This window comes from Heloderma suspectum, chromosome 5 (assembly GCF_057233095.1).
Source record: "Heloderma suspectum isolate Gila_16-S chromosome 5, 16-S_ref, whole genome shotgun sequence".
NCBI lineage: Eukaryota > Metazoa > Chordata > Lepidosauria > Squamata > Helodermatidae > Heloderma > Heloderma suspectum.
Genome location: NC_139462.1, coordinates 193,681,946 through 193,697,566, shown reverse-complemented (window position 1 = coordinate 193,697,566; position 15,621 = coordinate 193,681,946). Strand labels below are relative to the sequence as shown.

General features: G+C 42.4%; 1 protein-coding gene across 4 annotated transcripts in view; it reads left to right on the top strand.

The window, feature by feature from the left end:
* Window positions 1-15,621, top strand: part of VPS50 (VPS50 subunit of EARP/GARPII complex) — a 108,668-nt gene that overhangs the window by 22,120 nt on the left and 70,927 nt on the right. For all 4 annotated transcript variants that reach the window (XM_084858837.1, XM_084858835.1, XM_084858836.1 and 1 more), the window contains exons 6-9: window positions 8,929-8,999; window positions 10,970-11,087; window positions 11,176-11,211; window positions 13,721-13,803. In XM_084858837.1, the coding sequence (XP_084714963.1) occupies window positions 8,929-8,999; window positions 10,970-11,087; window positions 11,176-11,211; window positions 13,721-13,803 (308 nt within the window). The remainder of the gene's footprint in view (window positions 1-8,928; window positions 9,000-10,969; window positions 11,088-11,175; window positions 11,212-13,720; window positions 13,804-15,621) is intronic.

The window sequence follows — 15,621 nt, the reverse complement described above, 5'->3', positions numbered from 1 at the left end:
GGATAATGGGAGTTGTAGTCAGCACATCTGGAGGGAGCCAGGTGGGGAAGGCTGGACTGGTCTAAGATGACATTCAATAACAGAATGAAACTCTTCCTGAGATGTTAGCTTGCTGTGTAGACCATAAGTGGTAGTGTTGTTCTCATGTATCTGATCAGAGTACAGACTATTTGGTCTGAGAATATCTGAGTGAAAAAGGAGGACATGAACTACTTGTTCTTGGTTTCAGCTTCTTTTAAGGTCCCATAAGGCCTGTACAAGAGCTGCTCACAGCTTTGAATGCTACCAAAGGAAGAAATATTGGTAAAGGGAGGTCACTGGTATTTTTTCTGTCTTTCCAAAAGACAATTCAGAGCACAATCCTATGCATGTTTAGACAGAAAGAAGTCCTACAACTCCCAGAATTCCTCCAGCCAGCCATGCTGACTGGGGCATGCTAGGAATTGTAGGACTTTTTTCTGTCCAAACATGCACAGGGTTGCACCTTTAGTTGTCTTACCTGTCATTGCCATAGTTTATATGGCCCATGAAATACAGTGGGGCATTTGTTCCTGGTACTAGCCTTTCCCTTGATCTGGGCAGGGTTGGCCCAGGACAGTTTGCTGCCTCAGATGAAGAACAAGATGATGCTCCCCGCCATTCCACCTACAGGTGCTGGCTGGACTGGTAGTTGAATCTTACTTTGATGCTGGTGATGGGACATTGTCCTCCACTACATCTGAGGGCATTAGGCTAGCTTAGAGGGCACAGGGCAGACTGCGTAGAACACACAGGTCTGTCCTCCGATGGCAGGGAACGGTCAGGGGGCTGCCACCACTGCTCCTCCACACTACCCAGCTTCTGCTGCTTGAGGCGGCTGCCTCACTTTGCCTAATGGTAGGGCTGGCCCTAGCACTGGGTGCCTGGGGTGAAAGGTTTCCTGTATGCAGCGCACAGAGATACTTTCTCTCCACACCCCTTTCCACTCCATGCCCACTGTCTTGGGCCCATGCAGTATGACGGCCTTCTCCAACCTGGTGCTCCCCAGATGTGTTGGACTACAACGCTCACTATCCCAAGCCAGCATGGGCAGCTAGCTGACTTGGAATGATAGGAGTTGCAGTCCAACACATATGAAGAGCACCAGGTTGGGGAAGGCTGAAGTATATAGTAGAGTGACTAGACTGTTAAATGGTGGCTATAAATAGTGACCAGATAGTATATAGTAAGGTGACCAGACATCCCTGTTAAAGTTGGGTTCTTACTTCAACAGTTGTGGAGAAGAGGGAGTTTTGGCAACTTCAGCTTGCTGTGCAGCAGCAAGAAACTGCACCTGCTGAAATCTCTTTTATATTATTTCCAGAAGGGTAGTTGTGTTAGTCTGTTGCACCAACAAAAATGAAGAGTTTTTGCATGAAGTGTTAACCTCAGATTATCAGATTTATATAGACATGGTGGTGTATGTGAAGATATAGACGGTATTGTCAGAGGGAACTGAAATGCAGGAAGTACAGAAAGTATAATTACTTTAACAGTGGCCATTTATACAACATTGCTGGGTGATAACACAGACATCATTGCGATAGTGAGCTGATTAACATATGTGATGTGATTAAAAAAAAACACCTTTGTTAACACTTCATGCATCTGATGAAGTGGACTGTGTTCTCAAAAGATAATGCCAGAATAAATTTGTTTGTCTCTAAGGTTCCGCGAGACCCTTTGCTGTCTGTTGTAACAAAGCAACAGGAGCCCTGTCTTCCTTTGCATCTGGTTGTCCTAGCATATGTGCCCTCTTTCTGCCTATACCGCAGCCTGCCATACTGATGAGCATTTTGTTAGTAGAACCATTTTCTTTGCCATCTCTTGGTACTAATGGATGCCAAGCGCGGCCACATCTCAGGAACTTTTGAGAAAAAGGCCACATTTGCTATTAAAACAAACAAAAATAGTGTGTGTGCAGTCAGCATTTCTCTTTCACTGATATCTTCATTTCTGCAGTTTCTGAAACCATGAGGAGGGACTAACCGTCCGGTCCTTTCTGCTGTTAATTTTAAAATGTCCTTATTTTACAATAGGGCTGTTATCACATAAAACACACTAAGTATGTGTTTAATGTTTGCAGCGGCAGCCAATTAGAGTTGTTTTTTTAATAATAAAAAAATAGGGCTGTGCCTAGATTTACATTGGAGTACAGCAGCCTAATGGTTCCAAAGAGAGTGTTTTAAAAACCTGTCATGCCAATAAAAGCTCTTTCTGAAAGCCAAATGCATTTACCTGATTTGAGTCAAAAGTGTGTAAACATTTACAACCATAAATTATGAATCTTTAACTGGAAAGTTTTGTAAGCTTCTTATGGAGCGAAAATAACAGGCTCAAAGGTGGGTGCTTAAACTTTAGATGTTACCTGCTACCACTGTCAGTTAAGGCTAGTAAGCTCTTAATGAAAATTAGTGCATAAATCAAGCATAAAATCTTCCCTGAAGCCTGGTGTGTTTCATTTTTGTAGTAAAGCTGAAGTCAGAGAACCAGTGAGACACCTCCGGCAAGCTTGCTGCTCTTACCCAGGTACAGGCTGTACAACTGGGTCTAATAAATCAGAGACTATAATATACTAGGAATATATGTATATGGAACTGCCTGATGCTGTTGAACCTCGAGCTTGCCACAGAAACTTGTATTTGCTGAATGTTTCTTGGGGTTCAGCAGTTTTAATGCAGCCTTTCCCAAGTGAGTGCCCACCAGATGGGTTGGGCTACAACTCCCATCCAGGCCAAGCTGGCTGGATGATGGGAGTTGTAATCCAACATATCTGGAAACTGCTGGGTTGGTGAATTTATTCATTTATTTTAATTTTATTTATTACGTTTCAATACTGTCCAATAGCCAAAACTTTTTAGGCAGTTCACAGAGCAAAACTTAAAACCATAAACTACAATGACTTAGTAAAACATAATATTGAAAGTTTAAAAAAGAATAAAACCGAAGTAAAAACCAGGGTTAAAGCCAGCAACAGTACAAAGATCTAAACATGCACTAATATTTTTTTTCAAACTGAAGGATTGAAAAGCCTGGGAGAATGAAAAGGTGCTGAAAGGGCCTGGTGCTGAAAAGACCACAATATAGGCACCAGGCAAGCATGTCTGCGGAGGGTATTCCAGAACCGGATGCCGCCACTGAGAAGGCCTTCTCCTTAGTAGCCACTCGCCTTACCTCATTCGTCAGGGGGACCCAAAGAAGAGCCGAAGAGGCTGATCTTAGGGTCTGGGCAATTATATATGGAGGCTGGTTTAATGAATGGAGGCCCCTTTGGCCAACCCACATTATTGCCGATTAAGCCACTCAGTAAAGATGCTTTGGAAGATTGTGTCTCTCAGCCCCTGTGGAGGATCCAAAGAGCTAAATAGGTCCACACAATTGTTTGTGTGGTTCAGTGGGATCCTTGATATCCCATGGCATATCATTTGCTGCTTTTGTAAGCCCCCTCAGGTTCAAAGGCAGTTTTCTGTGTAGCTTGGGGATTGGGGATGATGGTCTGAGAAAGTCATGTCCAACGTCTTATTTCACGTGCAGGACTAGCTGTGTGATTCACTGAATTCTGACTCTAGCCTGCGGCGTATGCCCTGGTTCAGAGACTCTTAAACTATGTTGTCAGTAGGTTTGGCAACCACTGATCACCTCTCTACTGTGTATGCAGTCAGATTTCTCTTACAACCAGATACTGTCTAGAACCAGTTCAATACTTCACTCTGATATGGATAATATAGAATTCTAGTTTTTAAGAAACACTCTCTCAGACAAGATTTGTCTTTTTGTCTTTTACTACAAAGTAGTAACATAACAGTACTAAATCCAAGAGCTTATGCATGCATAAATTCAAACACATGAAACATCTAACATCATTCTTAAACAAGGCTTCTAAGCAGAGTCAAGTATATTTGCTAGTTCTCAATGATAATATCAAGCTTACCAGGTTGATTCTACAGGCAACACATTTGGGAAAGCTGTTCCTAAAGGATAGCTTCCACTGTTGTGTCATCTGAGTCTCCTTTATAGAGTTTTTGGATGCTATAAAATATGTCCAAACTATTTTTACTACAGTTTATACTTCTTATCCAAGAATTCTAAAGATAACCTTTCAACTCCAAATCTTCATATGTCTAAATACGAGTATCAAATTTTGAAGTTTCTTATCGAGATTAATGTGCATACCAACATACTTACCTAAATATTTTAACTTCCTTTGACATGTTATAGGTCTGTTTTTGACACAAACATATTTACTCAACATCATCCTATCTTGTGAGCTTGTTTTTCTTACATTTTTACAGTCTCCAGTGAGACTTCTTGGTCACTTCTCTGATGGCCCAACCTGACCTAATAACCTTAGAAGACTCTACTAAGTGAAAGTTGTAAACCTAAATTTAACACTGACACCTCCTTATCTGGATTCCTGTCTAAACAGTAGAAGGATCTGATGATCTTTTTCTAATTGCTTGGTACAATTGTCTCTCATCTGGCAAACCTCAGAGCTAAGACATTTTAATTCCTCTTGAGTGAGAAGCCCATACTGGGTGATATTAGGCATTGGAATCCCATTTTTAATTCTAGAATTCTCTTGGAGGCATTTGATTATAAAATTTCCTAATTGAGCAGCAGGGGTAAGACCATGAAAATATGAAAGATTTGCTTGATCTGCTGCAAGCCTCTAACAGCTGAGCATTCAGAAGTTTCAGCCTAGTAGGGAGCCACGAAATGACAGTGCCAAATCACACAGATTGCTTGGGGATTGTTTGGGGTTTGTGTCTCCTTCTGCTTCTTCTCTTTTACCCATGAAATGCAAGCGAAACTTGATGATAATCCTTTTGAATATTTAACTACTCCTTTAAGCCATGTTTCATTAGTGAAGCTTAGAATATTATTTATGCTTTTTGCAAAAACAAATACTGCAAACATCTTTGTCACTTGGAGACTTCCAACATGACAAAAATAGATTCCAAGCTGTGAATTTCATAATATAATTTCTTTAAAAAACACCTTATCTATAAATTGTAGAATTTTGCTCCGTGGAGGTTGCAATCTTTATAGGAATCTCAATTTCATCCCAAATGCTTTGTATGTTTCTAGCATGATACTATGAGTAGCCTGGGTGAACTGGATGGATTCATACGTGGTCTTGTTTTTTTAAAATTAATATTTTATTGTGAATTTTTACAAACCAAACCAAACTAAAAACATTACAAAACCTTAAAAAAAGGACGAAATAAAAATACAACAACATGTTCAAAATCCTCAGTTTCTAACATTCCAATATTTGAGTAAAAAGCGGGGGTGGGGGGAAGGTTACACATAAACGTCAGTAAAAGCAGACCAAATATCCACGTATAAGTCAATTTGCAAGTTACACGTATATACCACCCTTTCAAATGTTGCTAGTATTGTTAAGTCTTCAGTCCATTGTGTTATAGGCGATGAGCTATATCATATCATTTATCCTTCCAATATCATAGTATCAGTCTTTTAGCAACCAAAAGGGTGTGAAAAATCCATTTACGCTGACCATGTGTTACATTCCAAGAAGCAGGTAAGTATTTTAAAAGAACATTTACATCAGTAAATATTAAAGAGATTTCCAATACAAAATTTATCCATACAATAACTTCCTCCCAAAAGGAGGTGGTCATTGGACATTTCCAAAACACATGAATAAAAGAAGCATTGACGCCATTACACCTCCAACAATTAGCCGAATTTGACAAGCCTTTACTAAAAAGACGTTGTGGTGTCCAATAGACCCGAAACAAGAGCTTTTGCTGAATAAGGGTAACCGAAGATCCATTGAAATGTCCGATACAGACACCAAAACGGCAGTCCATTGATTAAGCAAAATAGGACGTTCCAATTCCCTGTTCCATTCCTGCTGTAAACCACTTGTGTCATATTTATTCATTGATAATAAATATTTATAAACATGAATCATAGGTCGATGCATCTGATCAGCTTCAATAAGTATTTCCAATAGCGAAGGAGATTCCAAAGCAGTAAAAGCAGCAGGACCGAAACTAGATACCAACAAATGTTTCAATTGCAAGTATTCCCATTCTGCTGAAGCCAGCAGATCAAACTGATCTTGCAAAGCTGAAAATACCAGAAACTCATCATCAACCCCCACTAATTTATCTAAAGTAAAGATAATTCTATCTGTCCATGTCCACCATAAAAACATTTTCTTGCCAATTCTTAAATCAGGATTTCCCCATGAAGTCAATTTAGCAAATGGGAAAATGGATCAAACTGTAATTGACATGACATTATATACGCCAAACTTCCCTAACTGCCAAAATTGTGGGAGGAGCTCTGTCTACCTTAATATGCCAAGAACCTAATGCCATCCATTTAAATAGAGGCTCCAGATAAGAAGATTCCAATAATGACCACGCAGGAAAATCTAATTTGAGTGGAAAAGACCAAAATTTAGTAGAGGTCAGCAAATAAGTACATAGCTAGATCCGGAAAACCGAACCTGCCTTCATTAACTGGAAGTTGCATCCTTTTAAAAGATATTCTTGGTGGAGGGGAACCCCAAAAGAGTTTACAAAAGAAAGCATTGACTTTTTGGAAATATTTGCCAGGTATAAGTATAGGAATCCCACGTATAACATAAGTAATTCGGGGTATGTATTCATCTTAGGTGTATTCACTTTACCCCATAAACTCAACTTTAAAGATGCCTATTTATATCCCATGAAATATCATTAATCACCTTGTGTAAATTTAAACTAATAATTTGAGATATTTCTCTAGGAATAATTATTCCCAAATAAGTAATAAACTCTGGGCACCGTCCAAATCGCCAATTGGCTAATACACTAGAGTATATCCTATGTCCAATTGGCATTATTTCTGACTTTGACCAATTAATTGAATAACTGGACAATTCACCAAAAGTATTAATCAGTTTTATCAAAGCTGGAACCGACGACTGGAGTCTTGAAATAAACAACAAAAGATCATCAGCATAACGACTAATTTTAAATTCTAATCCAAAATGGACAAATCCAGGAATACTATTATTTTGTCGAATAGCACATGCCAGGGGTTTCCAAACATAAATTGAATATCAAATGGGAAAGTGGGCAACCTTGTGTGCCCCGCCCTAGGAAAAAAAAAGAATAAACCGTTGGTCATTACTCACACTCTAGGGTGTATAAAATTTTAACCCATTTCAAAAATTCTACAGGAAAAGCAAAATTAGTCTAATGTGGTAAAAATAAATTTCCAATGAATTTTGTTGAAGGCCTTTTCTGCATCCAAGGAAATGATGGTCGCCTGATCAGTTCTTTCAGAGTTTAAAGCAACTAGATCAACAACTAATCTAAGATTATGAGCCCCCTGTCTGTTGGTTATACATGATTTTGTACTAAGACGTCATAATCCCTTTTGATGGTTCAAGGTCATAAACAATGCACTACTACTATGTTTAAGCTCTTTAGGGTGCAATCCTATGGGGATAGCCGTAAGCCTCCAAACTTGGGAGCTTACGGCCATCTGATGCAGAGTGGGAGGGGTGCTGGAGGCAATCTTTGCACTGTCCTGCTCTGCATTTTAGCTAGACAGGCGTTTTTGCCCATCTAGCTGAGGTGTTGTGGGAGCGGGAGGGAAGGAGGCTGGAGAATGTTGGGGATAGCTTGTATCCCTGCTTCCCCGGTCCTCTCCCTTCCCTGCCCATGGGAGCGCCCTCATTCTGTCGTCTCTGAGGTTGCCAGCAAGGTTCTCTGTACCCCAGCTGGGAGGGGGCAGGGAGCTTGGACTACTGGGTCCAAGGTTGGAGCAGTGTGTCCACCCTCAGATCCAGGACCATGTTTCCAGGACAATGGAAGGAGAAGGGAGGAGTGGCTCACCGCATTTTTGTAGGAGCCGCTTTTGGTCTGGGCAGGGCTTCATGGGGGTGTATGTCGCACCATACTAAGTGGCTTCACATAACTTAGTTCTGGGTTGGAGGTTGGAGTGAACGTAATCTGAGTGGCAGGGGCTGCTCAACTGATAAGAGAGGCTTCCCCCCCCGCCCCGGCTCCTTAAGGAAGGTGCAAAGTAGTTACTTCCCCTTGTGCACATTTGCAAGACAAGCTTTCCAACAAGCCCCAAGCCTCATTGAACACAATGGGTCTTACTTCTGAGTAGACACACATATGCTTGTCCTGGGCGGGGGACACACACACACAGGAATGGGAAACCAACCCCCTTTCTAACCAAACCGATACTGTGAAGGATCTCTACAACGAAGCTGTGAAATAGTTACTTCCTAAGGCAATAAACCAAACAGTGGAGAATTGCGATCATGCTTAACCACACTTAGGGAATTGAGCTTTAAACTCTGCCATTTCAATTGAGGGTGATTTCTGTAAGTTCTAATGTGGGCATTCAGAGGACAAGCCTCATTCAGCACAGTGGGAGTTACTTCTGAGTAGACTCTAATTGGTTTGTTCTGGGAAACACAGGGACAGGAAACACCCCTTGACCAGGGTCACAGTGAAAGACACACCCCTGGGCAGGGCTAGCATACCTGAGGTTTGGGCACACAGCAACTATACCAGGAAGAACCCGACTTGAGGAAAATAATCGGACTTTAAGCAGCCTCAGGAAATCCGTTTTTCCCTGATAAGCTCCAGGGTGGCTGCTGGATGGCCACGATGTCACGTATCCCTAACAGCCTCCACACGTAGCCAGTTTGGAGGACATCACTCGTGGAAACAGGCCCCAGGAATCCAAAGTATCCTATGGCCCCCTAGACTCTGTCTAGGGGCCATAGGATTGCTTTCTCAGTGTCTGTGTATTTTTCTAAAGAGATGGGCTGATGTGAATTAACTATGCGTTTAAGAGGGCATCTCTTTTTAACAGAATAGTTTTGTATCCTTGGAGAAATAAATGGATTCTATTACATTTCTGTAGGAACTTGAACGAGTTACATCATTACAGACTAGCCTTCAGTTAGCTGCTGTCATTTGCACAAATGGAAGACGGTACAGTAATCTTCTAATGACGCTTTATTGCTTTGCAGAATAAAAGACAAAATGAGTAGCATTTTAGAACTAGTTTTCTAGCTACTTTACTGTGAATTTTCTTATTTATTGGTCACTTTAGTATGCTGCCTTTTCCCCAAGGAGCTCAAGAAGGCATATCTCAGGGCTTGGGGACATTTGCCCTCCAGATGTTGTTGGACTGCAGCTTCCATCAACTCTAACCAGCGTAAACAGTGGTGAGGAATGAGTGGAGTTGCAGTCCAACAGCATCTGGAGGTTTACACTTGCCCTTCCCTTGGCATATGTGGGGGGTGGGCCCCTCCCCTTTTTCCCCCGTTATCCTCCAAATGATCCTGTGAAATTATGCTTGGTGTGGAGAAAATGGATAGGGAGACATTTTTCTCTGTCTCCCATCATGCTAGAACCTGGGGTCATCCCATGAAGCTGATTGGTAGGAGATTCAGGATGGATGAAAGGAAGGACTTCTTTACACGCTGCATAGTTAAACTATAGCTTTCACTTCCACAAGATGTGGTGATGCGTTTAAAAGGGGAATGGACAAATTCATGGAGGAGAAGGCTACCAATGGCTACCAGTCCTGATGGCTATATGCTACCTCCGGTATCAGAGGCAGTATGCCTATGTACACCAGTTGCTGGGGAACATGGGCTGGAGGGTGCTGTTGCACTCATGTCCTGCTTGTGGGTTTTCCATGGGCAGCCTGGTTGGCCACTGTGTAAACAGAATGCTGGACTAGATGGCTCAGCATGGCTCTTCTTATGTACTTATGAACAGCTTAGGCAGAGAGAGAGAGAGAGACTGCCCCAGGAATTCCTGATAACTATTTTGCTGAGCAGGGATCCAAATGTAGGTTTCTAGTTTAAGTCCAACACCGTCTACATCAGACTAGTTCTTGTGAGGATTTAAAATCCTCAGCCTAACCCAGCAATTTATTAGAGTTGTGGACTCTGATGTGCACATGCATGTTTATGCCCCTGCCCACAGAGGCTGTCTTGTCACTGTAGTGGAAAGAGAAGTTCTACATATGCTCCCTCTGCTTATATGAGACAGGCCTTGCAAGCAAGAAGCTCTGTTATGCACATTGGCACACACATAGTGCTCCCGTTTGGGATTCCTGTAACTCAGTTCAGACATCACATTGAAGCATGGTTTGCACTAAATGTAGTTGGAGGTGGAGTGATTGTTATATTTATGGTGTGTCAATTTAGACACTGGCCATGTTCGAACATCACACTAAACCATAGTTTAACACAATGTGAAGCAGAAATGAGCTGCAAGGAGGCTTGGGCTTGCATGCTCCCCCTCCCCTTTTCCTGCACGACATTCAGAGAGTTCAGAAGCAGAGAGTTCAGAAGTTTTTGCTTAACCACAGCTTGCAGTGTCATCTAGACCTGGAACTGTGGTTAATCTTACCTATAATTAGTTTAAACAAGCCAGCTTCAATAACTAAGTTTGCTTGTTTGAAAGAAACCGTAGTAAATGGTTGTTGGTCCAGAAGACATGAAAAAACGTGGTTAAGCAAAATATTCCAAACTCTTATTGGCTGCATGGGAGGAAAAAAGGGAAGGGGGAGCATGGATGTCCAAGACTCACTGTGACTTTTTCCTCCTTGTTCATGTCACACTAAACTATGGTTTAGCGTGACTTGAGAATGCGGCAAAAATGTCAAACCATAATTGATGGGTGTTCTATCTGAACTGAATCTATATTTTGTAGAATTTTGTTTGAATGGGGTATGACTCCGCAAAGGTTCCTTCGCCTTTGTGACTGTGTGTGTGTGTGTGTGTGTGTGTGTAGGGATACTTCTTTTATTCTGGATTTTATATTAGAACTAACCTTTGATTTAGAATACAGACTTAGTGCAGCATAACCAAGATCTTATACAAAGCCAGTTGTATTCCATGATGATAAGCCTTTCCTTAAAAAAAAAAAATTGTTGACTTCTGCAGGCATCTGAATACAGCAAAGGAAGGTTTTACTCAAGCCAGCTTGGGCCTTCTTGCAAATCAGCGAAAACGTCAGTTGCTAATGGGGCTGCTAAAATCTCTAAGAACAATAAAAACCCTGGTAAGAGCAGAATTTATGTTTTAGCTATCAGTATAGTTTTCTAATTTTAATGATATGTACAGTGACCTCTTTTTCCTTTAATTCCTAGCAACAAACAGATGTGCGCTTAAGTGAAATGTTGGAGGTAAGAATCTATTGGACTCTATTTTAATTGTGGTTGGAAGAACATTTCTTTGTCCTCTTAAGCATTCTCAGTGTAGTAGAGCATGGGTAGGCAACCTGTGGCCCTCCAGATGTTTTGGCTTACAGCTCCCATCAGCCCTCACCATTGGCTGTGCTGGCTAGGGAGTCATAGGCCAAAATATCTAGAGGGTCACAAGTTGTCCACCTCTGTATTAAAAGCTGAACGCTGTTATAGCTCCCTTTGAAGAGGGAGGCAAGGCCTTGATTGCTCCATGTCTCTCCTGCACCACCTTCAGCTGTGGGAATGGTTGTGTCTGTTTATAAGTTGAAGCAGCTATGGTCAGAAGGAAGTGAAATGAATAGCAGGAGGTGTTCTCTCTCTTTCATCCCCCGCCCCATTCCAGTCACTGCTCATTCTTTCACATTTTTGAGCTACACAGAAGGGAGCCAGCCTAGAGTGACTCAGCCTCATGTTTACCTTTCTTCCCACCCTTTCTGGTGGTTGATTTGAACTAACCAGTCCGTGAACTGCAATTGACCAACCTCTCTCAGGGACCTGCTTCCCCCTTAGAGTTTCTAGTTCAGACCCTGTGATGACCTCTGTACCTTTAATAATTGCAGATAATGGAGAAGTTTACTCAGTATATGTGTCCCTGTCCTACAAGGGAAGGCAACGTGGTACCCACAGGCACCAGTGCACCCCTGGAGATCATTTGAGGTGCCTGCCGAGGTGTCCTACCTCTCCCACTTTACTCAAAAAAGAAAAGAAAAGACACAATTTCTTACTGGCAGCTGGAGCAAAGTTGAGGGCCTCTAGCTGCTCCTATCTTCTTCTCCCATGAATGCCTCTGGGCTGCATGGGAGCAAAGTTGAGGGCCTCTAGCTGCTTCTATCTTCTTCTCCCATGAATGCCTCTGGGCTGCATGGGAGCAAAGCTGAGGGCTTCTAGCTGCTCCTGTCTTCTTCTCCCATGAATGTCTCTGGGCCGCATGGGAGCTCAGAGATTTTTTTAGCAAACAAAGATGGTAGGTAGATGCCAGCTGATTCTTTCATCTGCAGCACACCCATTTTGTGGTGGTGCCCAGGACAGTTTCTCAAATTGCCAAATGTGCCCCTTGCCCCCAAAAGGTTGCCTACCCCTGTTGTCGTAGAACTGTGGTGAAAGTAACAGTTCTTGGTGTCTGTGGGTTGGATCTAGGATCTGCCTTCCTAGAGGAAGGGGTCTTCCATGAGAGGAAGGGCTCTGCTTGCAGAAGGCCCCTCTACCCAATTTTTAGGGTTACCCTGCTCCCCCACGCTAATCCCATTCAGCAGGGTCTCCTGACTCTCTGTGTAGCATTTTTGGGGGTGTGGAAGGAGCTGACATGGGAAGGAGGGGCGAGGAAGTCCACTTCTGCCAGCACAGCTGATTCAGCATAAATCTGGATCCAACCCAATATAACCTTTAATTGTGCAGTAGCCTCTCAGGGTGTGGACCTGGCACAACTGTGCCTTCTACCAACTTCGGTTGGTGGCCCAGTTGCGCCCCTATTCGGACAGGGATAACCTGGCTTCAGTTGTCTATGGTCTGGTAACCTCCAAGTTAGATTACTGCAATGTGCTCTACATGGGGCTGCCTTTGAAGACTGTTCAGAAGCTGCAGCTTGCGCAAAATGCGGCGGCCAACTTGATAATAGGGACGAGAAGGTTCAAGCATATAAGACCAATTCTGGCCCGCTTGCTCTGGTGGCATGTATGTTTCTGAGCTGGATACAAGGTACTGGTTTTAATCTATAAAGCTTGACATGGCTGAGACCAGAAAACCTGAAAGAGTGCCTCTCCTGACATGAACCTACCCATACACTATGTTCAGCATCTGAGGCCCTCCTCCAGGTGCCTCCTCCGAGGAAAGCTTGGAGGATGGCAACAAGGGAGAGGGCCTTTTTGGTGGCAGCCCCCCAGTTGTGGAATGATTTCCCCAGTGAGGCATGCCTGGTGCCAACACTTTTTCATTGCTAGATTAAGATCTTTCTCTTTCAGGCATTTGGCAGCATATGATGAGGTTTTAATCAGGTCCTGGATTTGTCTTATTGTTGATGGTTTGAAATTATTTTAGATATATGTTGTCTGTGTCTGTGCTGTCTGTTTATATGTTCGTCTGTAAATGGTTTTACATTTGGTATATGTATTTCTAATGGTTTTTAATCTTTGTAAACCGCCCAGAGAACTTCAGCTATTCAGCGGTATGGAAATGTAATAAATGGAATGAATGAATGAATGAATGAATGAATGCCAGTAGCATTGCTCTTTCTGGCCAGTCTGTTCTAATTCTGTATGCAGGACTCAACAGCTTTGATGGATGAGCAGCAGCTAACCAGCAAACTCTTTGTTATGTGGGGGAAGATAGGAAATGCCAAAGGCAGTAGTCATGGGCAGATGAGCCAGCCTTATCTCATGCTATACCATGCTGACAGTTATTTTTTAAAAGAATAATGCTTTTGTTTTCTTACTATATGTTTTATTTCCCACAGGAGGAGGATTACCCGGGCGCCATACAACTGTGCCTGGAATGTCAGAAAGCAGCTAGCACTTTCAAACACTACAGTTGCATAAGGTAGCACGATAGGCATTTTCAAAAGCCAGTTCTTTCCTTCGGTTAAGCAGGGACAAGGAAGGAACATGCAACACTTTGGGGAATTGCTAGCTAATATGAATTTGCTGGGCACCAGTGCTGGAAATTAATTTTTCTAGCTGGGGAAAAAGACTTATTATTGTTTTCGGGGCGGAGGGTGTTATAAAAGGCTTGTAAAGTGCAATTAAACTTTTATAAAATGTCCTGAATGCATGTAGTGGCTGCTAATAATGAAAATGCCACATGGGTCTTAAGTGGCTTAATTGTTAGCAAGATAGTGCTTCCATTATAACAATAATGGATTGTTTTGTGCTGAAGGCTGAAAAGTGCTGCATAATATATTTGTTTGGACTGTAGCTTAAAGCTGTAATCCTAAACACACTTACCTGGAGATGGTAGGATTTACTTCTGAGTAAACATTCATAGCAAGTTTTGATCAGAGCATTGTGCAAATACTTTGTGTAAAACAGGGGTACAGAACTTCAGGTCCATGGGCCAAATCTGGTCTAGTTGGGGTCCCAATCTGGTCTACCTGGTGTCCCAATCTGGCCTTCCTGGGTTCCCCATTTGATCATGCCCCCTTCCACTGGCCACCACCACCACCCCGCTCTCCCTGACTGCTTATTTTCTGGTGGCTTCCCAGCTTTTTTGCATTTCCCCTATTCCAAAAGGTTGAAATGCCTCTTCTAAGGCTTAGTTACTGGTAATAAGAACGTTAAGCTAAAATATACTGGTATATATTATATATACCAGTATAGTGTATATAAAATATATAGCAGGCCCTGCCCCATTTTGTCTTCAGCCTCACCCACTACTGAAATGCAGCCTGTGAGAGCTGCTCTGAAATTAAATTCAGTCTTTAGGCTAAAAGAGATTCAATGCCACAGGTATGTGGCCACAGTAGGGTTTGGCATGAACAAGATATCCTACATATGTGGAGGCTACCTGCTGTTCCTCGCATCCAGGAATGTGCCAATATGTGCATATGGGGTACGAAATTGGGTGTGTAAAGTACACTTAACAATGTATAGAAGAAAATAGGATCGTTCCTGGGTGTGCAGAACTCATTCTCTTTGGAGCCCTCAAAGCTTTGCAGTGTAGGCCAAGCACTTTGGGAGATACTGGATTGTGGTACTATAAATGGACAAGGTGCAGAAAAGGGCCTGTCACTAAGATGGTCTAAGAATCTGATGGTTGTTATGTGTAGAGACTGGAATATGGTTTCTAATGGAAAGGTTAGTAGCTTGCTTAAAGTTCTCAGAATCTTTGCTTTGCTTCAGTGTGCAAAAAATAATAATTTCCAGCTCTTCTGCTTGTAGAAAAGAATCAGAAAGCGTATTAGTGGTTTCTGCTGGGAAGCTTAGAAATGGGGTGGGGTTGTTGTCTAAGGATCGAACTGGACAATACATTAAATGCACGATCCCATTTATTTTACTTTTAAATGCTTTTCTTAAAATAGCAGCTACAGGGTTTCCCTGATCTGGATCAAGACTGTGGGGGAGGGTGTTTTTTTTTTACCCTTTCCCTCTGCACCTTTTTCCTGATAAAAATTGCCCCTCCCCAAAGCCACTGTTCACACATGTGCTCACAGAGCAGCTTCTCTCCTGGGGAAAAGCACAGCTTTCAGGATTTGAACTATGAACAATGGGGCCTTGCTGTGGGAGGGAGATCTGTGACTGCTTTTTTCAATACACATTCAAAGATGTGCAAATGCAGTAATTCATTTAGCGTGCCATCTAGTTTGGCCCTTAATGGAACTTCCAGTGGGAAAGGAAGGGCTGTGGATACTTCATGCACTAT